Raw genomic sequence first — 24,116 nt, forward strand, 5'->3', positions numbered from 1 at the left:
CCCGAGGATCTGGAGGGAGGACTGAGAAGACTACGTCCCCAGACCCAGGGCGACACACAGAAAGCCGCCCATGGTATCAGAATGGGAGGTTCCCGGCAGGTCGGGCAGGCAGAAGCGCTGCCTCCCTGACTTCCTCTTTCGAGAGAGGGAGTCTCAGGGAAATGGCCTTGGACTGAAGGCCGCATCAGGTCCGCAAAAGGGCTGACAGGCAAGCCCTATCAGTAGTAAATGTAAATACCTTGGACATGTCCCAGGGTATGTCTACAGCCTCAGATGGGAGGGTGGTGGCAGGGAGCTTACCCTGCGCCCGGCGTCAACGCTCCATCGCCCTGGAGCAGATGGCCATCGGTGCTTCCTCGCGTCCACCTTGAAGTTCTCGGGAAGGGGAGGGGCTTGTGCTGCAGCCAATGAGCTCAGCTCCAGAGAGGAGAGCGGCTCAGCCAGAGCCCAGAGCCAAGGCGAGGACCCCGAGCTAGGACTGAGGGGTTTTTCACCCCAGACATCGGGTCCTGGTCTCGGACGACCTGTGCGGTCATCCAGGGGAGACCCCAGGCAGGGTTCCCGTACGTGGCGCGGCTGGCCTTCCGTCTTGGGCGCGTGAGGGGCGTGAGGCTCGGCCTGACCGGAGCCCACTGCGGTCAGAAAAGAGAGGAATCGCGGGCTGCGCCAAGCTCGGAGGTGAGGACCCTGAGGGAGAGGCGGGAGGCTTCCCCCCCCCCCCCCCCCGCCCCGCGTAGGGAGCGGGGCCAGGCTGGGCCCTGCCAGTGCCGTTAGTTGTGGAAAGCCCCGAGCACGTGTGGTGGGCTGTGGCGTTTGGCGACCTTGGTCTTGGGCGTCTGGGGGACGCGAGGCTTCGTCTGGGGGGGCCCGACTCAGGTTCGGGGAGGGACGAGTGCCAGCCCTTGCCAGCGATGGATACGGACCCCGCGGGAGGAGTGAGGCGAGACCCCACCACAGATCACGGGGGCCCCCACTCCCATCCGGCTCTTACTATCGACCCTGAAAAGACGGGGCAAGGTCCCCGGATGTTCTGCTTCGCGACTTGTATCTGGGGAACCTGAGGGGCGGGGCTTCAGAGCAGCTAGGCGGGAGGCGCGGAGGCACCGCCCACTCGCGCATACGGAGCGTCTAGCCACGCCCCGCCCCTGCGGTCATCCCGGGGAGACCCCAGGCAGGGTCACCGTACGAGGCGCGGCTGGCCTTGCGTCTTGGGCGCGTGAGGGGCGTGAGGCTCGGCCTGACCGGAGCCCACTCCGGTCAGAAGAGAGAGGAATCGCGGGCTGCGCCAAGCTCGGAGGTGAGGACCCTGAGGGAGAGGCGGGAGGCTTCCCCCCCCCCCCGCCCCCGCGTAGGAAGGGGGTCAGGCTGGGCCCCACCGGTGCCGTTAGTTGTGGAAAGCCCCGAGCACGTGTGGTGGGCTGTGGCGTTTGGCGACCTTGGTCTTGGGCGTCTGGGGGACGCGAGGCTTGGCCTGGGGGTTGCGGACTTAGGGCACAGGGGGAGGAGGCCTGGGCTCTGCGAGGCTGCAGGGTGAGGAGTGAGGCGAGGGAGGGGGAGACGGCCCAGGGCCCTCCGAGCCAGCCGTCCTGGGGAAGCCCCAAAGTCGGATGGGCAGATACGGCGGGCGGTGATGTGCATTTTGGGGGTGCGGGGCCCCCCGACTCAGGGGCCAGCAGAGGGCCGGCCGCCGGGCAGCGGGTGAGGACCCGGGGCGGGCGGGGGGCCCGCACCTTCCCCCGCGGGGTCTGCGCGCCGGGGGCCTGTTCGCGGGGCGGGGGGACGCGGCCCCGGCCCGACAGGCGGCGAGGGGACGACGCTCCCGCCACGGAGTGCGTGTGCCGCCCCTGCCCGCGGCCCCGCGCGGGGCCCCGGATGTGGGGCGGCTGAGGGATGGGCGGCTCTTTGTGCCGAGGTGGCTGCGGCTCGGTAGTAGGCGAAGCCCGGGCCCCTGGCGGGCTTCGAGGGGCAGACCCGGGGGCAAGTGATCGGACCGTCCAGTGTGGACGCCGGGGGAGGGGCGCAGGGGGCCCAGAACCCCCTGCGCCTCCCGTCAGCCCCGAGGAGCCGGGCTGGACCGTGGAGCCCAGGTGGCGGTCCTTTACCGCCCCCCCCCGCCCCGGCTGCCGTCCCTGGCATCTCTAGGGGACAGTGGCCAGGGCTGAGGGACTGTCCCCAGGTCAGCAGGAGGGAGGGGATGCGGACCCTGTCAGGAGTAAATGTGACTATTTGCAGGCTTCGTGATGGGCCCCACTCAGTCCCCGCAGAGGGAGGACTCGGGCATCGGTGGTCAGATGGGGTGTCCCCTCCCTTCTAACAGGGAGTGGCGGGGCCTGTGTCACGGAAGTGAGGCCTTGTCTGAGGGAGCATTCTGAGTGCTTGAGGGAGCACAGAGGCGATGGCCCCCCTGCAGAGCAGAGGGGATTCGGCTCCTGCTGGGAGCCCTGGGAGACCCAGGGCAGGGGTGGCAGGATGGGGCTTCTATTTAGTTTTGCTTGAAGGTTGTCAGGGGAATGAAGGCGTAGGCCTGAAGGGGCAAGGGCAACTTCGCGGAGGGAGGAGTCCCAGGGCCCAGCGGGAGTCAGGTCAAGGACTCAGGGCACCCCCTTCCCCAGAGCAGACGGGACCCAGTGCTGTTCTGCCCTTGCTGGCAACACGGGAGCACCAGGGCGGTGGCTACTGGATGTGGCCGCCCCTCAGTATTTTCTGGTGCGGGGTCTCAGGGAGGTCGAAGACCTTGATCTGATGGGTGTAGCCCAAGGGCAGCAGGAAGAGTACTGCCCTCTGCCAGGTATCAAAGTGAGGACTCGGAGGGAGGATTTAGAGTATCTCTCATCCTGCAGAAAGGTGTCACAGAAACAGCCCTGCTGTCAGCCGTGGGAGGCCACACAGCAGGGTTGCCAAACGCAGCGTTTCCCGATTTCCACTTTGGAAGTCTGAGGGAAGTGGGGCTTTTTCTGAGGGTTGTAACATCAGGTTACTAGAGGGTACAGTCCCAGGCCCTGCCAGTCATTAACAAGAAGACTATGAGGGAGGATGGAGAGGACCTTCCACCTCAGATAGATGGGGTCTTGGCCTGCCTTGAAAATACCCCAAGAGAGGGGAGGCCTCAGCCCTGTCCCACCCCTCGTGTCCACCCCAGGAGTCCACAGGCAAGGTTGGCCAGATGTGGCATTTCCTTACGTTGTCTGGGGGAGTGTCTTACAGAGGTGAGGACCTTGGTCTCAGGAGGGGTGACGCAGCAGTTCAGAAGAGGAGGATTCCCAGGCCCTGTCAGGAGTCAATGTAAGGATCCTTGGTGTGAAGCCTGAAAGCCCCTCTCCTTGAAAAGAAGGACCCACAGAATCACAGCCCTGGGACGATCTGAGCAGGAGTAGCCAGGTGGGAGGAACTCTCACTTCTGCCACAGACCCTACCAGGAGTCAAGGGGATAGAGTGTCTTACAGAGGTGAGGTCTTGGTTGGAGGGGGAGACTTTAGGTCAGCGGAGGGTAGGACAGGCCTTGCTGGGAGTACAGATGAATACCTCGAGGGAGGATTGGGTGTCTTCCCCACACTGGAACAGACCCCCGGCAGGAGTGGCTGGATTTGGTGTCTTTTTACTTTTGTTTGGAGTATCCCAGGAAGGTGAGGAGCTTGGCCTGAGCTGGTGACATCAGCAGAGGGAAGAGTTCCAGGATCTGTGACGAGTCAAGGTAAGGTAAGGATCTTGAAGGAAGACTAAGAGTGCCCCCCAACCCAGACAGAAAGAGCCTCACGGAAACTCTACCTTGTCACCATTTATCCACTCTGGGAGGATCTGAGTAGGAATGCCCAGATGTGTTATACCCTCACTTCCTGCATGGGGGGGTGGAGGGGGTCTCTGGAAAGTGAGGCCTTGGTCTGAGAGGGTGATTTCAGAGGAAGTGAGCCCAGGCCCTACCAGGAAGAAAGAACACCCTGAGGAAAGACAGAGGGAAACCCCCTGCATCTGGGGCAGATGAGGCCTCGCCCCTGATGTCAGCAAGACCCTGGGAAAGTGTGGCTTGCTGTGATGTCTCTTCACTTTTGTTTTGAGGGACTTGGAACTGAGGTCCTTAGTCTGAGTGTGAAGGCAGGGGAACTGAAGAAGCCACATCAGATCAGAAGAGGGAGGAGTCCCAAGCTCTGCTAGGAGTTAAGGTAAGGGCCTTTGGTGAGGAACAAAAGTACTTCCCACCCCAGAAAGAAGAGATCCCATACGGTCTGGCTTTCTCCTATTCTCAGCCCTAGGATGACCCAAGCAGGGTTGCCTGTGCCCTCACTTTCTCCAAGGTGAGGGAGGTGTCGCAGAGAGGCGAGGTTATAGTCTAAGGGAGTGATGTTAAGTCAGCAGCAGGTAGTCTGGGCCATGCCAAGAGTAGCGATGAATGCCATGAGGAAGGATTGAGGTTAGCCTTACCACAGAACAGATGGGGACCAGCCCTTGCTGTCAGCACTGGAAGGACCTAGCCAAGGCGACAAGAGATGTTGCCTCTTCATTCTTGTGCAGGGCTTCTCAGGGAGGTGAGAACGTTGCTCTGAGGAGGAGCCACGTCAGGTCAGCAGAGGGAGGTGGCCCCGTTACTGCCAGGATTTAAGATAGGGACCCTGAGTGAGGACTGAAGGCACACCCAGCCCTGCCTGCCCCTGCTGTCTGCTCTGGGAGGCTCCAGCCAGAGTGAACAGATGTGGTGTGCCGCCACTCTCTTGGTGGTCTCAGGGAGGTGAAGGCTTGTTCTGAAGGGACCAGACTCAGGACAGCAGAGGGAGGAGTCACAGGCCCTATCAAGCATCAAACTGAGGAACGAGGGTAACACTCGCCTAGGAGGGAGGGATTCCCACAGACTTTGGCCAGCCTTTGCTGTCACCCAGGGAGGCCTTGGGCTCATAAGGTCAAATGTGTTCCTCTTTCATTTCCTTCTCATTGGTCTCAGGAAGGTGAGTTCCTGTGCGGAAAATTTTGCCTGAGGCTGGCAGAGGCAGGGAAGTCGGGGAGGGTTTGGCCAAGGTCAGGAGGCCAAGGTTGGGCAGGTCTTGTTAGGGAAAAGGTGAGAACCTTAGTGAGCACAGGGGGGGTCATCCACTGCAGGACAGTAGGGACCTCACAGAGCCTGTTCGGGGCTCCGGGAACAATGAGGTGAGGTCTTGGTGTGAGACACATGTCCTCAGTTCAGCAGAGCAGAGGAGGCCCAGGCAGTGCTAGGAGCCAAGGTGAGGTACACATCCTGAATGTCTATCAAGGACCCGCCTGTGTCAGAACAGAAGGGACCCCCCAGTGCTCGACTCCACCTGCCCAGTGTTGGCTCTGGAAGCCTTGAGCTGTGCCGGCTGGCTGCACCCTCAGGAATTTTCTCACATCCTCCTACAGGTTTCTAGGGGACGAACTGTCCAGGAAGACAGGAGCCCTGTGAGGCCCCAGAGCATCCCCCCGCCCCCGCCCCCAAAAGAGCCTGTAAGTTGGCCTTTGTCAGAGCTGCCAAGGATGTGTTTCTCTACTGAGACTGTTGATCCTCTCCCTCTGTCTCCAGGCCTGTGGCACCCTATCTCCCACCATCCCGCTCACACTTCTACTTGTTGCTGACAACCGGAGTCATGATGCTTCGCTCTCCAAAGCGTCCGCGGCTCACATTGGAACCAGACTTTCAGGCCCAAAATGAGATACAGGACCTGGCGGTGGCCGGTGTTCTCACAGCTGAGGAGGAGGATGAGGAGACTTCCTCCTCTTGCTCTTTCAATTTCTCCTATCCCTCCACCTCCTCCTCCCTGCCTTCCTCTCCTGTGATCCCGGTTTCCAAAGAGGAGAAGGAGGTGGAGGAGGAGGAGCCTGAGAAGGAGCCCGCCACAACATTGAGTCCTCCCCACAACCCTCAGAGCCCATGCTTCTTCTCCGTATCACGGAGCACATCAGAAGGAGGCTCCAATAGCCAAAAAGAAGAAGATACATGTTTCCCGCAGACCTCAATAGACACCGAATCTTCGCCCACAGACCCACTAGATGAGAAGGTAGCTGATTTAGTGAATTTCATGATCCTTAAGTACCGATTGCAGGAGCCTGTCACACAGGCAGAAATGCTGATGGTTATCATGAAAAGGTACAGGAAACATTTCCCTGTGATCTTTAAGAAAGCTTCTAAGTTTATGGAGGTGATCTTTGGCATTGATATGTGTGAGATGGACATTTCTGTCCCCTCCTATATCTTTGTCAACTCACTGGACCTCACTAGTGTTGAGGTGTCTAGTGACACCCACGGCATGCCTAAGAACGGTCTCCTGATAATCATCCTGGGTGTGATCTTCATAGAGGGCAATTGCATCCCTGAGGAAGACCTCTGGGATTTCCTGAATATTATGGGAGTGTATCCTGGGAGGGAGCATTTCATTTATGGGGAGCCCAGGAAGCTCATCACCATAGATTGGGTATATGAGAATTACCTAGAATACCAGCAGGTGCCTGACAGCAATCCTCCACGCTATGAATTCCTGTGGGGTCCCAGGGCCCATGCTGAAATCACCAAGGTGAAAGTTCTAGAATTTTTGGCTAAGATCAAAGGGATTGACCCCCTTTCCTTCTCATTTTGGTATGAGGAGGCTTTAAAATACGAGAAAGAGAGGGCTCGGGCCAGAATTGGATCTGGGGAAAGCACTACTGCTATGTTCATTGCACAGCATTGATCAGCAGTTCCGCCCCAACTGAAGAGGGAGCCCGAATATTCACTCTCTATTTGAAGGGGGCAGTCCTGGCTCTGAGTAGAGGGTCAGGGTCAAACTGGGGAGAACACAGTGTGCAACAACTTTGTGTTCCTGTTCTGCATAGATGATTTGGAAGTTTATCTTTTTTTACCTTTTGGTGTTTTTCAAATGCTGTTTCTTTTACTGGAAGGTTTTTTAGCTTTAGAATCTAAGTGTGTGAATGAATTTGTCACATATCTGTTGATGTTTCTCAGATTTAAGAATATGACTTTTGATATTTTACAAAATAAAATATCAAAATATCAAATATCACAATATCAAATATTGTGATCTGGGACAAGATAACAACACTGGAATGGAAATTTCCTTGGAAATGTGAAAGAAAATGGGGAAAAAATGGAATGTAAAAGGTGGTTCATTTTTGGATTCCCTTAACCACTAATTTATTGTTCTGTAAAATTAAAAGACATATACCTGGACTTGCTTGGCTTACTGAAGAAAGTAGGCATAATCTTAATAAATCTTATTAAATGAAAGATCCTGCTTACTGGCTCATTTATTTGCCAAATGTTAATTGGGTATTTTCTCCTTAGAAAGCACTGTATTGATAGTGGAAGTCACGCCCCTAATCATAAAACGGTAGGGGCTAGGAGCAGCAATCACCAGGAAGATGGTGAGATGTCTTCCAATACGTGAAGAACATGCGAAAACAAGGAGCGAGGAGGTGAGACTCCAGATGCAAGCAGTCAAGTAGAAATGCCCTGAGCCAAGGCAGTTTAGGAACCGTAGTTCCTCCTGTGTGTGGTAGCAGGGGCCGGACTCTCCGGTGGTGTGTCCTAGAGGTGACAGAAAAGCCTGGAATAGGAAACTGCCTAGTAGTCAATTTTGTATCATGGAGAAGTCAGAGGGAAATCTCCATCCGGGGCAGGTATGGAAGATGGCCTGAGCTCTTGTCCCAGTGCGGTTAGCACAGTGCAGTGACTAGGTGTTCTATCCATCGTCTGCGATGATTTCCTGAGCATAGGGTAATAGTCCCTTGAGGTGGTACCCAGAAGCCACTTGGCTGCCACTCTTCCCTGGCCTGAGAGAACCAGAGCCTACACCATTAAAATAACATTAAAGGTAGGTTTTATTTTTTAAAAATGTATTTATGTGTTGTATTTTGGAGTGTGCACGAGCAGGGGAGAGGCTCAGAGGGAGAGGGAGAGAGAGAATCTTCAGCAGAATCCGCGCTCAGCATGGGGCACGACGCAGGGCTCGATCCCACAAGCGTGGGATCATGACCTGAGCTGACATCAAGACTCAGATGCCCAACTGACTGAACCTCGCAAGTGCCCCTAAAGGTAGGTTATCTTGAGTGTAATTAAGCCAAATCTAAGCATATTTCGGTTTTGGGGGAGAGTGAAATGAAGGAAAATAGTGTTTTGGATGGATGAACAGCAAGAAGGGAAGAAAGGAGTTGGTCTTTGATTCAAAGTTTGGGAACTTGAGTTCTATCAGCTGAGAAAGGCTAACCCATAACCAAATTAATATATCCCCTAAGAGAAAAAATGTAATGAATTTTATCTGTGAAGCTGCACTTTTGCCTGATTTGATATTCTGTCTCCTATGGAGCTGTGTATCGTCTGAGATGTCCTGTATAAACACAAAATCCCAGAGGAGGGGCAGTAGGGTCTGGGGACAAAATAATATTAGAAATAGCTGCCATTTGTTAAAGATCCAATAAATGCCAGGCACCGTGCCAGCTACTTTCCTTCACATACATTCCAGCAGCCTTGCTTCATTGTCAAACCCATTTGACAGATGATGAATCGAAGGCTCATAGTGATCAGTAATATCCCCAAGATTATACCCAGCCCAGTGATGGAGCTGGGACCATAACTCTGGTCTGAGTTTATTTAGGGCCCACATTGTTTCCACTCCCCATAACCTGAGGCAGGTTTTCTGTTCCACGCCATTTCTCTTAGTACTTCATAATGGTTCTCAGGTGGCAAAAGAGGGACGATGTGACAAGGTACTAAAAGCAGGCCCCTAAAGAAGGAAGAGGAAATGAGAATAAAACATAATTTGGGAACTGATGGAGCTTCACTTATCTAGGGGACTCCTGCTCTGATCCCTCTGATACCTTCATAGCTGATTCTACCCAGGTCCTGGCATTTGTGTCCAGTCCCAGCAATTCCCTGAATTACAGCACCTTCCTCTGGGTCGTCCCATGTGTCCTCCCATTCAACTCTGAACCCTGGCCTACTGCCCAGCTTTTCACTGTCTCCTCTGACGGCTGTGCTCTGCTCCCAGTGGACACCCCTGGACCATCTGCCTTGCCCCTACCATAGGACATTCCTACCCCTGCAGAAGTCCCCTGGTTGTCCCAAACCACTCTGGAGCCCTGACTGCAACAGCCCCATGGACATAAAAGTTTGATTTTGACAAGTGTTGTTTAGATCCATCTGTAGTAAATTGCATGGTGACCGCCCCCCCCCCCCCCCCCCCCGCCAAAGATATATCCAAGCCCTGATCTCCTATCGAATTCCCCCTCTATCTGAAAGTGGAGCATTCCTATGATAACGTGGAGGAAAGACTACCATTAATTATATGGAAAACTTTTTTAGCATTCCCAGACCCCCAAAATCACCTCTCCTAGGCTTTTCTGATACCTTAGGACACATCTTGCTAGTAGATGCACAGAATAAATCAAGGTAAAGTACAGATGCTCAAAGACAACTTCAAAGTTATGGCAGATTGAGGCTGAGACGCTGAGTGTAGTTGCTGGGGGAAGGAGCTGGGGAGCACTGCCCTCTCTGCTCGGGGTGTGTACCTCCCCTGCAAGGGTTCGCTGCAGGACAAATGCTGGCATCTAGTTTTGCTTTTCACCTTTTTTTTTTTTTCTTAAAAGATTCTTTGGATTTCTTTCAGGTAGTAGAAACGGGTACTGACCTAGATCTTTCATGACAGTGAAGTGGCAGAGTGTGAACTTTTGAACAACGGGGCACACCTGTATGTGTGTATGTGGCCTTATTTGGAAGTAGCGGTTTTGCAAACGTGAATGCCTTTTAGGAATCTTGAGTTGTGATTCTCTTGGACTTAGGGTGGGCCCTAAAAACAGCGGCATGATAACGGACAGGAGAGTGAGATTTAAGCACACAGAGGACATGGAGGAGGGGCTGTGAAGAATGGAATCTGAAACTAGACTGAAGCATCTGGAAGGAAAGAATGTCAAGGATGGCTGGCAGTTGTCAGAAGCAAGGAGAGAGTCAGGAGACAGAGTTCTTCCTCCCAAGTCTGCAGAAGGAGCCCCCTTGCTGACACCTTCATCTTGGACTGTTAGCCCCCAGAACTACGAAAGAATACATTTCTGTTGTTTGAAGCCAGCCAGTTTGGGGTACATTTTTATGACAGCCCTAGGATCATCCCCGCTGGGTGTATTTAAAAACCTGTCAAAGTGTTTTCCCAATAGGCTTGTGAGTGGAGTCTGATGTGACACATAATCTACCGGTTATCGGGATATAACTCTGAAGTCAGAGTTTTTTTTAAAAAATGTTTATCATAGGAGAGGGGCAGAGAGAGAGGGAGAGAGAGAATCCCGAGCAGGCCCCCTACTGTCAGTGCAGAGCCCAGTGCGGGGCTCGATCCCACAAACCAGGAGATCATAACCTGAGCCGAAATCAAGAGTCAGACGCTTAACTGACTGAGCCACACAGGCGCCCCTGAAGTCAGATTACTTTTGAAACCACCATGATATTTGCGGTAAGATTTTAATGGGCTGCCTGTTTCTGACATTGTCCACTGAACACATACACAGATGAATAAGTTTACCCACGTGGTTAAAACCCAAAGCCTCAAAAAAAAAAAAAAAAAAAAAAAAAAAAAAAAAAAAAACTAAACACAAGCAAATCCCAAAGCCTCCCTCATAAATGGTAGATAAGGAAAGGCCATGGAAATCTCTGTGTAAGCAAACATCTACCGAGGCTAAATTCTTAAAATCCTCGGAGTCCTTCTAGGAAGTTAAGAACGGTTCCTTAGCAGACATACTAGCTCTGATTTAAAAAGAAAAAAACAATCACTGTTATGGACTCTATGTTTTGTGTTCTCCCCAAATTCATCCTTTGGAACCATAACGCCCAGTGGGGTAGTGTTAGGAGGTGGGGCCTTAGGGAGGTCATTAGGTTTCAATGGGATCACGATTGTGGGGCCTCCATGATGAGATTCGTGTCCTTATGAGAGAAGGAGACATGAGACCTCTTGGCCATGGGATGAGAAAAGGAGAAAATGGCTGGCTGCCTGGCTGCAAACCAGGTAGAAGGTCCTTACCAGATACCGAATCTGCCACCACCCTGGTCTTGGACTTTGTAGACCCGAGGACAGTAAGAAATTTCTGTTTAAACTACCCCGTTGATGGAATCTTATTAGAGCAGCCCACGCTGACTAAAACAACCATCCTTCCATTACTCCTTGTCTGTGTAGTGGCCCCACAGAAAAATCCTGGTTTGCAGTGTGCCAAAAGCTTTTCAGGATGTTACAGTTGTGTGGAAGGCAGCAGAGGCTCATAAATTAAGATTCCGACTCTGCATTACAAGGAAGGAGAAAATCCTCCGTCTGCTGAGATGATAGAAGTTATTGCAAAAGGCAGTCAGTTCGGAAGAGTGCTAGTGAGTGAAGAAGGGTGAGTCCTCCCCGCTAAGATTGAGAGCCTCCCTGGAAAACTAGATGTGACCCTGTATTTGAGAGCACCTGTCACATCATAGGCTCTTGCAAAAGCTGGTGAATTTCAAGGCAAACTTATTTTTCTCAGAAACTCCTCCAAGAATTGAAGAGGGTTGATGTCATAGCAAATTCCTTTTCCTTAAGCACCTCCTGGGTGTCAGCTTCTGGGAGACATCAGAAGTGCTCATCCACACCTTGTCTCTCTCTCCTTCCTGGGTGGCCCACCTGTCGTTTGCAGCAAACATGGGGACCCTATGTTGAGATATAGAGCCCCAAGATGGAAGCAGTCTGGATCCCTGAGTTACCTGAGAAAAGTCCCTGCCAACCCACATCAGAATTTATGTGAATGACGTGTTAAGCCGATCATATTTCAGGTTGTGTCGATTGCAACAGCTTGCAGGGTTTTTTTTAATTTTTTTTAACGTTTATTTATTTTTGAGACAGAGAGAGACGGAGCATGAGTGGGGGAGGGGCAGAGAGAGAGGGAGACACAGAATCCAAAGCAGGCTCCAGGCTCCGAGCCGTCAGCCCAGAGCCCGATGCGGGGCTCAAACCCACTGACCGTGAGATCGTGACCTGAGTTGAAGTCAGACGCTCAACCGACTGAGCCCCCCAGGCGCCCCAGCTTACAGTTATTTTAACTGATTAATACACACCTCCTATTTCTGGCCTTAGGCTTTTGAAAGTATTTTACTTACAAAGGTAGTCGTTCATACGTTCTTGTAAACAAAACTCCAAAAATCCAAATCAATCACAATTCTCCCTTTTACGAAGTTCCTCCAAAATTCAGCCCTCTTCTCAGAGTTAACCACAATTACCAATCTGGTGTGCATTATTTTCAAGCTTATTCTAGGCTATTCTAGGCTTTGTTTTCCTTTTAACATACTGGGTAGCGATGTGTATATTAACCTTCCAGTTACCTTTGCCACTTCATATAGTGAATGAAAGATCTTTCCATGGTAGCGCTTACTCCCTAGAATTCTAAAGTATGTACGTGCCATAAATAATTAAACACTTTTCGTCCTGATGGACACACAATTGTTTTCCATTGGCTGCTATGGTTAACAGAACTGAAATCAACATCTTTCTAAACATGAATTCTTGGGAAAATGAATTTGCTTTCTAATAAAAGAGACAAACCACTGAAGTTGGGTTAACATGCAAAGGTTATGAATATTTAAAACTTTTAATAAATATTGCCCAAATCGGGTTCCACCATGTTTTCTCACAAATTACTATATGTGAATATCCTATACGCTCACAAACATTTTACCAATCTTTTCAATTTTTATCAAAATTATGAGTGAAAAGTATTGTGTCAATTGTTATTTTAATTTGTGTCTCCCCTTTTCTCATTAGGTTAGGTAGGCAGAAAATTAATCTCTCATCCATGTAAAGCTGGATTTATGCAGTGATGTCCTGAGCAAAGAGATTCCTCTGGGCTTGATTAGAACCCCGAAAGGTCCGCAGGACATTTTTCTTTTACTTTGAAAAGCAAGGATTCGCCCAGAATGACCAGGAGCTGGGGGAGGGGACCAGACAGGACACCCTTAGTCAGTGAGGGGAACTGAAAGCATCGTGGGGAGAGCAAGGGTCAGAGTCCACACGAGAGACCGTATGCAAAACTGAGTGCAGGGGGCCTCTGGCAGGCTGGAAGTCGGGGCTCTGAGTGCGGAGTTCAGCATAGGGAGAAGCGTCCAGAAGGAGAGATGGTGGGGAACCTGGGTGGGTGGTACTGGACAATTTACTTGAATCGGCTTGGGCGATCTCAGAATCGTCCTCACTGGCTGGACATCTCAGTGAGGTCTGAGTAAATAGGTCAACTGGAGGAGTGGCCCCGCAGCATGCCAGGCACCAGCCCCTATCTTAGGGCCACCCTAAGTCTTGTCAGGAAGAGCATAGCTGCTCCCTGCGTCCTTTGGGTGAACAGCACTCTTGGGTACTCTAGTGGTCCAGTGCACCCTTGCTGGTGTCCCAGGGCTGAGAGCTGCCTTGGTGCCGGCTGGACACCAGAATGTGTTTCCCCTGTGCACGGTGGACCCCTCTGTGGAGGCTGGGGCTATGTGGGTGCGCAGGGGTGGTGACCGACGTGTGACAGTTGAGACAGACCAGAAATACTAATGAGCAGGGGAAGGGAGTGTGTGGCTGCAAGGAGGTGGGAAGTGGAGAGACAGTGCCCTGGGACTCATCACCTCGGTGACTCTGCAGGTAAAGGACTGGGTGTGGACATACGTTGAAACGGGTCCCCGTGTTGTCCCTGGCTCAGGCTGCCTCCCACAGATTCTGAGCTGTTGGCACATTAGAGGGCAGGTGTCCCATGACTAGGACTGTTGGTCTCCGTTGCCACCAGATAGAGGATTGGCCCAAGGGTGCAGACATTTGCATGATGTGGATGGAAACCCATGGAGATCACTGGGGGGTGAGGGGGTTTGTGGGGCCCTGTGCAGGAAGCATCGTGTACTACCCGTTGAGAGTTCCTCCACCTCTAAGATGATGTTTGTATGTAGGGAAGAGATGTCCTAAGTGACACTCCCAGTGAGAGTTTCCCAGGGGAATTCTAAAGTTATGTGAACAGCTGTAGCACTTTGGGTCTCTTCCATGCAGTCGGGAGGCCCAGGCAGGGGACACGCTCCACATTTTGAATCATCGAATGTGACCCTCTTGCATTTTGATCGATTCATTCGTGATCTCATTTAGTGATTTGGCAAATATTTATTGAGCACGTAATGAGTTAAAAACCCCAAGTAAACAGAGCAAAAGAAAGTGACAAGGCACTTGATTCGGGCTGCGGGCGGGAGAAGGTCAAAAGACGGATTTTAAGGAGATTCTGTGAAAGGGGGTGGGGAGTCTCTAATGCTTCTGAGTTCTGAAGGTTGCTGACTAGGCAGAAGCTGTTTGTCCTACCTGAGATCAAGGATAGAGGAGGGAAGTTTGTGGGGATTGGAGTTAGGGGTAGCAACGAGGAGGGGTGTGACAGAGAGGGTACGAGTGAGCCATGTTGATGGCAAGGTTGAGTGGGCCGTCCAGGTGAAGCTGTCCAGAGGGCAGTAGGAAACCTGGGTTGTACTACAAAGAGAGGGACTTGGGCAAGAGACCTGATCAGGCCACATCACTAGGGTCACGTGGTTGCAGCTAAAATCAAAGTTTAATAAATCCAGGAAAGACTTTAAAGGGAAAAAGTACTCACCAAGTATAAGGAAACAGGAGAACCTTTTCTGGTATATCTCTGGGTGAGTACTTCTAAAAATACGTACAGCTATACGTATTCGTGTATATACTTACATATACTTTTGTATATGACATACGCATACACACATATATGTAATGTACACACATGCGTATACATAGATATCCCCGTCTATTTGTGGCTGATCTTACATATACAGTGATAAGAGTTTTCAGTCGCATATCTGCTGCTTCAGGTCACTTCTCAGACTCTGCTCTTGGCACTGTTTGTGCAAATCTAAGCTCACACACTCCAGTACCCCCTCTTCTAATCAAGTGTGTTGGTTTCAGGGAGCTGTCAGCTCTACAGTAACTACAGTTGGTCATGGCGAACCAAGCAAGGGACTGGACGTTGAACTTGGGTCAGGGTACCTGGAGGCCATTTCTCCTTGATCCATTCTATATCTAACTGGTGGACAGTGGTCATCAGAATTTTAGACATGAGACTTCTCATTCCAACTGAAGCCTTCTACAGAAGTCCAATCCACAGATGCAAGGGTTGCAATCATCTCCTATTCACCCTGCTGCTGAGGGAGGGACTCCTGCCTTAGATCTTGGGGCTGGTTGAGCCCACGACCTCTGACAGTATGATGAGACTGACGGGTCATGTACTTACATCTCAGGGGAGGGGGACACAGCATGCCATGCAGGGCCACATGGGGGGTGCACTCAGGAAGAAAGTGAACAGTCCAGAAGGGGGGAGGTAGATGGATTTTGTAGAATCAGGACAGTGGGATGACCCCTGGCTCCCACAGCAGGATGTGACAGCCTTGCCTGAATCGTTTCGTGGGCTGGCAGGAACTGAAACCCAGTCAAAGATGAGTAAGAACTTGGCCTGGTTCTCTTTGGAAGGAGTATTTGGCTAGGAGACCTTCTCTGCAAGAGCAGAGTGGAGAGGAGGACAGGGAATTAGATTTTCAAGGCCTTCTCAATTTCCCAGATGTCAAGGCAGCACATGATATTGAGCCTTGGGGGCGCCTGGGTGGCTCGGTCGGTTAAGCATCTGACTCTTGATTTCGGCTCAGGTCATGATCTCACGGTTTGCGGGATTGAGACCCGCGATGGGCTCCGAGCTGAGCGTGGAGCCTACTTGAGATTCTCTCACCCTCTCTCTCTCTGCCCCTCCCCTGCTCGCTCTCTTTCCCTCTCTCTCTCTCAAAATAAAGAAAGAAAGAAATTTAAAAACTATTGAGCCTTAATCATAGGCCTTAATTTTAGGTCTCAACACCACAATGAGGAAGGCAGAACAGTCTGGCTGAGGCAAGGACTATAATCCCAGAGTCTTGCTGGCTCAGTACCTTTCCTTCTTCCTTGGGGACCGTGGCCCTGTCACCCAACCACAGAACTCTGGATTCCCTCTGAGCACTGCTGGGAAAGCCCTGTGCTAGAAGACTCTTCCTTGACCATGGACTGTCACGTCCCTGCTCAGTCACGTATCTGTGTGGACTCCATCCTGCCCAGTGCACCGAAACCCAGTTTTGCTGCCTGGTTTTCCAGCCTTGCCAGCAACTTGTGAGGCCCCAGCCTCCGTGTCCCCATACCTTCCCACCCCAGCTCGTCACGGCCCCACCCCTGACCAGACGCGTCGGCACACGCTGTCTTACACACTCATCAGTCTCGATTCTCAGCATGGGATTGGTTGCCATCCCTGTAACCCACTATCCCCCCCCCCCTTAGAATTCTGCTAGGATTTTTCACAGGCTCTTCCTGCTGACGCCAAGCCCTCTCTCTTCCTTCCTAGCCTTGCTTCGGACTCTCTTTTGCAAAGAGGCTCCTGCCAGTGCCTTTTCCTGGTAGCTTCTCAGCACCAAATAACATGGGGGAATCTTCTCTGATTTTGCACCCATGTTTCCTTCTTTCAAAAGTATTTTCAGTTCAAGTTCCAGCTCCCTCAACAAGAGCAGGGAGTTTTACTGATTTTACTTTCACCTGTTGCCTGAGCTCCCCCAACACGGCCCACAGTCCCCTTGCACTGTCAGTGAGGAGCCTGCTTGGGATTCTCTCTCTCCCCCTCTCTCTCGGACCCTCCCCGCCCTCTCTCTCTCGCTCAGAATACATAAATTTTAAAAAAATGTTTAAAGTGTACAATTCAGTGGCACTTAAAGCACAATCATCACCACTCTCTATTTTTAGGACTTTGATTCAATTAATTATACCCACAAAGACTCTATTTCCAAATGAGGTCACATCCGCAGATATCATGGTTAGTATTTGCACCTATCCTTTTAGGGGACACAATTCAACCCACAGCACAGGTCCAGTTTTTGAACTCAGCTGGGAAAGATCAGACTAATGTGTAATCTATGGTTAATATCGCCTCATTTCTGGGGCGCCTGGGTGGCTCAGTCAGTTAAATGTCTGATTCTAAGGTTTTGGCTCGGGTCATGATCTCAGTTGTGAGATCAAGCCCCATGTCGAGCTCTGCACTGGGTGTGGAGCCTGCTTAATATTCTCTCTCTCCATCTGCCCCTCCCCCAATCTTGTGTGCGTGTGTGCACACACGTGCACTCTTTCTCTCAAAAAAAAAAATATTGCCTGATTCCTAAGGCAAAATCCTTTGAATACCCTTTTTTTAAATTTTTTTTTATTTTAGGGGTGACTCAGTCATCAAGCATCTGACTTCGGCTCAGGTCACAATCTCACAGTTCATGAGCTCGAGTCCCACATTGGGTGAGCTTGATCAACCCACTTCAGGTGAACTTGAGCCCCACTTCAGATGAACATGAGCCCTGTTTTGGGTAAAACACGGGCCCTACTTCGGGTGTGTCCCGCTTCTCTCTCTCTTTCGCTCTCGCCCCCCTTGCCCCTCCTGAGATCCTCTCTCTCTCTGCCCCTTACTCACTTGCACCCCCCCCAAAGATTTTATTTTATTTTAGAGAGAGTGTGAGCAAGGGAGAGGGGCAAAAGGAGAGAGAGAGAGAGAGAGAGAGAGAGAGAGAGAGAGAATCTCAAGCGGGTTCTGCACTGAGTGTGGGGCTCCATTCCATGACCCTGGGATCATGACCTGAGCCAAAATTAAGAGTTGGATGTTCAACCAGCTGAGCCACCCAGGCACCCCAAATCCTTTGACTATTCTGATCAATGCTCGATTATTAGTTTCTCCACTCTGATGGGAACAAGAACAATTCCTAGCCCTGTGTGAGCTCTGGAGCTTTCTCTCTGTGCAGCTCTCTCTTCTCTGGTATTCTGTCCTTCAAATTCTGGACTCCTTGGACTCTTTGGCTGCCCAGCTCCATCTCAATCAACTCGAGGTGACTGCCAGGCTCCCCTCTTTGCCCTGTGACCTGCAGTCCCTCTCCAGGCTTGTTTCATTGCTTTCATCTCTGAGATCGTGGTCCTTTGTTGCGTGATGTCCGATAAACTGAAAATCATGGTTTCGTCTATTTTTGTCACTTTTTAGCTGTTTCAGATAAGAGTATCAATTTGGTCCCTATTAATCAATTTTGGGAGGAAGGAGGAGTCGTGTAATACAAACCTAAAATATCTGACGAATATCCTAATAATTCAAACATACTTAAATTAAAACCAAGGTTGAAAGACTGTTCATATAGACATACTTACAAACGATGGGGAGAATCCACAGGAAATAGCAACAATGTTTTCTTCTTGCTAGTGAAATTATAAGTGATATCTTTATTTTCTTATTGGTGGTTTCAATATTTTCCAACACTTCTGAACACATAAAAATTACCTTCATAATTATAAAATATAAACACTTTAAAATGTGATACAGACTACCAGAAATAAACACATATCCTCTACATGTTTTTTTTTTTTCAATATTGATCATATTCTTGCTGGACTCTGTTCAGCCTCTGGCATATTTACCACTTGCATAACTAGAAAGAAAAAAACTGAATTCCAATGAGTATACAGTGTGAGTCATCCAATTTGCCTCACACTTTCAAGTATAACACAGGTAATAATCTGTCTTGTTTTTTAAGCCTTTCCCTCCAGTAAGAGTGTTAACTTATATTTTAGAAAGGAAAATTATATTTATATATAAACCGTATTCTCCATGACATGATTGGATTCAGTATTGATATGAAGCACTGCATATAGGCAATATTGGTAGGAGGAATTATAACAATCATATTAATTATTATGAATGTTGTTTACATTTATCTTGTCAATGATTATAATAAACAAATTGTGGTATTTGAACATCTATTTTTCGGTCATAACTGCCATTAACTCAGAGTCATGCCTGAAAATGTACTTTTATTTAAACATTCCTTGATTTTCATAAGATTTACATAATGATAATCACTATATTCCTTCAGACTATTATTCAACACGTAGTTATTTAAGCTAACACAGGACTACCTTTCACAAAGTAAATTCAATGTAAAAAGAACTATGATTCATGGTTTTGTTAATATTTCTCTATTGTAAAAGTTATTTGCTTGGTTGTTAGCTGTATCTCATATATGCGTTACCTGCATTTATCATTCTTCCATTTTAACGATTTCGTTTACACATTGTCCTAACCAAGTTATTAATGCTTTCTTTCACATTCATGTATTATTTTTCTGCCTCAGAAATATTCTCACCACTGTATTATTCGTTCTTTGTTCTTTTCTTTTCCATTTTAGAAGAACCACACATGCTCTTTCCTCCTGTACGCATTGTTCTTTCTCTGTATTTTGGCCCATGGCCCTCTTTCTGAAACTCATCAATCCCTGAGTTCGACCAACTGATTTTGATTTGAAGTGTTTCTATAGATATTCAGTTGTAAAATATTTGCACTTTATTGTTTTCACCAGAATAAACTTTTAATATTTTTCTTTTTTCTTTTTTTAAAATGCAGATTCATATTTTCTAAAAACAATGGAGTAATAAAGTATGTAACTTGTTGATGCTGGCTTTTTCCACTCAGCAAGATGCCTTTGAGAATCATTCAATTGGTTTTGGGTGTCAATGGTTTATTCCTTTTTATTGCCGGGTAGTATTCCATTGTGTGGATGCACCATAGTTTCTTTATCCATTCATCTGTAGAAGGATATTTCTGGGTTGTTTTCAGGCTTTGGAAAACACGAATAGAGCTGTTATAAGCATTTGTGTATAGCCTTTGTTTGAACATAAGTTTTCCTTTCTCCCAAGAATGGGATTACTGAATCATATGGTAAATGTGAGTTTACAGGAAATTGCCAAATCATTTTCCACAATGGCTGTACCATTCCACATTTTCACCAGTAATGTACGAGAGTTATACTTGATAACACTATAGCACTTAGTAATGTACATATACATATTTAAATTTTTAGTCATTTTCAAAGGTGTATCATGGTATAAAATTGTGGTTTTAAAATGCATTTCTCTAATGGCTAATGATGTATAACAATTTTTCACTTATTCATTTGCCATTCATACGACCAGTTTGGTGAAGTGTCAGCTGATGCTTTTTGCCCATTTTTAAAACTGGGTTGTTTTCTAAGTTTTGAGTTTTGAGACCTCTGCTGAGTCTTGATGCAAGTCCTTTATTAGACATTCATTTGAAAACATCTTCTTCCAGACTGTAGCTTGATTTTTATTCTCCTAACAAGTGAGCCCCTCAGAGAAAAAAATTTTAATTTTGAAGATGCCAATTTATCATTTTTTTTCTTTTATAAGCCATGTTTTTTTTGTGTGTCACGTTTAAGACATCTTTGCCTCATTTTGGGTCATGAAGACTTTGGAGCTGAGAGCTGACCTTCCATCTCCCACGTGGCAGAGTAGGAGGTGCTCAGATTCCCCTTCAAAGGTAACATGGACAAGATGGGGTGGGTACTGACCCCCTTCCCTCTGCGTGATGCTGAGCCAGGCGGTCTCAAGCAAGGCTATTCAGGGCTCTACCTCCTCTCTCCCCTCCACTTCCCTTGTATCATTGGAGCCAGTGGTGAGCTGAGAATCTACCTTATCCTACTCAAAAGACAAAAAACAATCAAGAAATAGAATAACGAAAACAATTTTGGAAAAAAAGTAAGCCAGTGTGAAGTGTTTGTTAGTTTTTCACATTTGCCAGGAAGGTGTCAGCTCAGTGAAAGAGGGAGCTGAACTTCCACTCTGTCTGGAGTAAGGCTGTGTGTGTCAGCACCCCACTTTTGCTGGGGAGTTGTGGGTGGAGACCAGAGGGAAGCTGACCATGGACACCCACAGGCCCTGGTTGGGCATCTCAACAGGGGAATTGCTTGCTTACAAGAAAAAGAAACAGGATCGGGAGTTCATAATATAAGGTCCAAAATGTGCAGGGCAGAGTTGAAAGACACCTTTTCACACTAAGAACCAAGGAAATCACCATTTGAGTGAGAAAAGACAACGGGGAGATGCCAACACTAAGGTGAAAAGAGTGCCGGAATATCTGACAAGGATTTTAAATAAGGCTTCATAAAACTGGTTCAACAGGCAACTACAAATTCTCCATAAACAAAAGAAAACTAGACTTCAGGAAAGAAATAGAAGTTATGAAAAGAGCAGCAGGTAGGAGATCTAGAACTGAAAAATATAAAACTGGTACAAAAATCTTGCTGGATGGGCTCAGTAGTAGAGTGTCGATGACAGAGGATAGTATCAGTGAACTTGAAGAGATCAATAGAATTTACTGATCTGAAAGGCAGAGGGAAAATAGACCGACCTTGTAGATACAATCATCAAAATTCAGTCTGGAGACTTTTGCTTTTGAGAACATGGAGTAAATGTATTTTACCTCTTACTCCTGCTAAGAACAACTAAAAATCCTACATATTGTATTTAAAACAAATGTAAAAAGACACCAAAAGTTGGAAAGCCAGACTGGCTTGGGGACTAGCGATTGGAGGAACGGAAAAATGAGGAGTTCCCTTAGTTTCTTGTTGTCTTGTGTCATATATCCCAGACCTGGAGCTGAAGAAGCCAGCAATCAGGAAATGCCAATGGATATGGACCAAAGGAAAAAAAAATAAGTCCCAGCAAAAGCCTACTCTCTCTAGCTAAAAGACCAGGAAAGGAGCAACCTAGCAAGACAGAAATATTTTAGACAATAACCACTCTACTCCACAGAAACAATTGCAGCCCCATCCCACATACACCAGTCAAGGCCGAGTGGGAACACAGACTTCCACCTTCACCAGGTTGTAATGAGGCACTCCAACCACCTTGCCAGAGTGGCATCAGAGAAGGCCAAATGGATACTGGGGACCATCATCACCCTTGGGCATCAGCAGTGACGGTGGAGACCACTTGGGTGCCTGGAATTCTACCCCATCCTGTGGAGAGGATCTGAGGCTATGAACAGAATATGAATAGAAGCCAAAGTAGGAATCGAGACTTCTACCTCCACCTGTCAGCAAGAAAATGATGACATTCCCTCTTACCCTGCCGAACCAGTGTCAGAGAAAGCCAGCTAAAATAAAGGTCTAAACAAGATTCAGAGTCTCATAACATAACACACAAAATGCCCAGATGTCAACTGAAAATCATCATACCAAGCACTATGAAGATCTCAAACTGAATGAGAATGGCAACGACTGGAGGCCAACAACAAGGTGATAAAAGTATCAGAATTACCCAGCGAGGAATTTCAAGCAGCCATCATAACAGGAGTGCTGATTGGAAGGGGCACATGCACCCGGATAGCAGCACTATCAGCAATAGCCAAAGTATGCAAAAAGCCCCAATGTTCATCGACCGATGAATGGACACAGAAGATGTGGCATATATATACAATGGACTATTGGTGATTAACAAGAATGAAATCTTGCCATTTTAGAGTGTAATACGCTAAGCGAAATGAGTCGGTCAGAGAAAGACAAATATATAATGTGGAATTTAAGAAACAAAACAGATGAACATAGCGGAAGGGAAACAAAACTAACATAAAAACAGACAGGGAAACAAACCATAAGAGACTGTTAAATACAGAGAACAAACTGAGGCTTGCTGGCAGAGTGTTGGGTTGGGGGAAGGGCTAGAGGAGTGAGGGGCATTAAGGAGGACACTTGTTGGGATGTGCACTGGGTAGTATATGTGAGAATCACTAAATTTTGTTCCTGAAATTATTATTACACTATATGTTAACTAACTTGGATTTAACTGAAAAAAACAAAACAGCCGTCATAACAATTTTCAATAAGATATTATGAACATAGTTAAAACAAATTAAAAATAGCCTCAGAACAGAAACGTAGTTTCGGCAAGGAAATAAATGATGTAAAAAAGAAAACAAACAGAAATTTTATAACTGAGAAAATGAAAAAGCTAAAATAAAAATCCAGTGAATAGGCTAACAGCAAAATGGAGGAGACAGAGGAAACAATCCATGAACTAAAAGGATAAATTTGAACAAAGAAGGAACAGTAGAAATTTTCCAATCTGAACAACAAAGGAAAAATAGACTGAAAAACATAGACTAAATGACTTGTGGAAATATAACAAACGATCTAAATCCAAGTCATTGGAAACTCAGAATAAGAGAAAGTAGGGGCTGAAAAAATATGCAAAGAAGTAATTACTACAAACTTTTCAAATTTGGTAAAAGACATGATCCTACAGGTTTAAAAAGCTGAGGTGACCTCAAAGATCTAAATAGAGGCATACCATATTTATTGACCAGAAGACTCAACATAGTCAAGATGCCAATTCTCCCCCAAATTGATATACATGTTTAATATAATTACCATAAAAATCCCTACAAGAATTTTTTATAGATATAGACAAAATTATTGTCAAGTTTATATGGATTGGCAAAGGAAGTAAAATGACTAAAACAATTATAGAAAAAAATAAACTAGTTAGAATCAGTCAACCCCATTTTCAAGAATTGTTTTATAGCTACAGTAATAAACATTCTATGATATTGTTGAAGGGATAGACACATAGATCAATGGAATAGAATATACTATTCAAAAGTAAACTCATATAAGTATGCCAAGGTGATTTTTGACAAAGGTACAAAAGCAATTTAAGAGCCTTTTCAGCAAATAGTCCTGAAATCTTTGGACATCCAGAGGCAAAAAAAGGAACCTTGACCTAAATATCACAACTTTTACAAAAATTAACTCGAAACAGAATATGAACACAAATGTAAGATGAAAAACTATAAAACTATTAGAAAATAAATAGATCTTTGGGGTCTGGGGCTTGACAAAGAGTTCTTGGCCTTGACATGAGAAGCATGATGCATAAAAGGAAAAATGCATAAATTGAATTTCATCAAAATTAAAGCTTTTGCCCTGTGAATGGCCCTGTTAAGAAGATGAGAAGAGGGGCGCCTGGGTGGCGCAGTCAGTTAAGCGTCCGACTTCAGCTCAGGTCACGATCTCATAGTCCGCGAGTTCGAGCCCCGCGTCGGGCTCTGGGCTGATGGCTCAGAGCCTGGAGCCTGTTTCCGATTCTGTGTCTCCCTCTCTCTCTGCCCCTCCCCCGTTCATGCTCTGTCTCTCTCTGTCCCAAAAATGAATAAACGTTGAAAAAAAAAAAAAAGAAAGTGGGTAAGCAAAATGAAAAACATTTTACTACGTATATACAGATGGCCAATAAGCACATGAA

General features: G+C 47.8%; 1 protein-coding gene across 18 annotated transcripts; it reads left to right on the plus strand.

Annotated features, from left to right (window-relative positions):
• Nucleotides 1-551: 551 nt before the first annotated feature.
• Nucleotides 552-7,222, plus strand: LOC101086956 (melanoma-associated antigen 10-like). Of its 18 annotated transcripts, none has more exons than XM_045050585.1 (5): nucleotides 552-678; nucleotides 3,205-3,282; nucleotides 3,612-3,691; nucleotides 4,054-4,157; nucleotides 5,525-7,222. In XM_045050585.1, the coding sequence occupies exon 5, from the start codon at nucleotides 5,589-5,591 to the stop codon at nucleotides 6,666-6,668; it is 1,080 nt and encodes a 359-aa protein (XP_044906520.1). In that variant the 5' UTR covers nucleotides 552-678; nucleotides 3,205-3,282; nucleotides 3,612-3,691; nucleotides 4,054-4,157; nucleotides 5,525-5,588; the 3' UTR covers nucleotides 6,669-7,222. The 18 variants fall into 18 exon arrangements, with proteins under 18 accessions (XP_044906520.1, XP_019679956.2, XP_044906511.1 ...); XM_019824397.3 differs by having other exon boundaries at nucleotides 3,620-3,691; XM_045050586.1 differs by lacking the exon at nucleotides 552-678 and adding an exon at nucleotides 962-1,297 and having other exon boundaries at nucleotides 3,195-3,282.
• Nucleotides 7,223-24,116: the final 16,894 nt, after the last annotated feature.

The sequence above is a fragment of the Felis catus genome, chromosome X, assembly GCF_018350175.1.
Source record: "Felis catus isolate Fca126 chromosome X, F.catus_Fca126_mat1.0, whole genome shotgun sequence".
Classification (NCBI taxonomy): Eukaryota; Metazoa; Chordata; class Mammalia; order Carnivora; family Felidae; genus Felis; species Felis catus.

Coding starts and splice junctions, on each gene's coding strand:
- LOC101086956 (XM_045050576.1), top strand. CDS start 5,589: ATGATGCTTCGCTCTCCAAAGCGTCCGCGGCTCACATTGGAACCAGAC.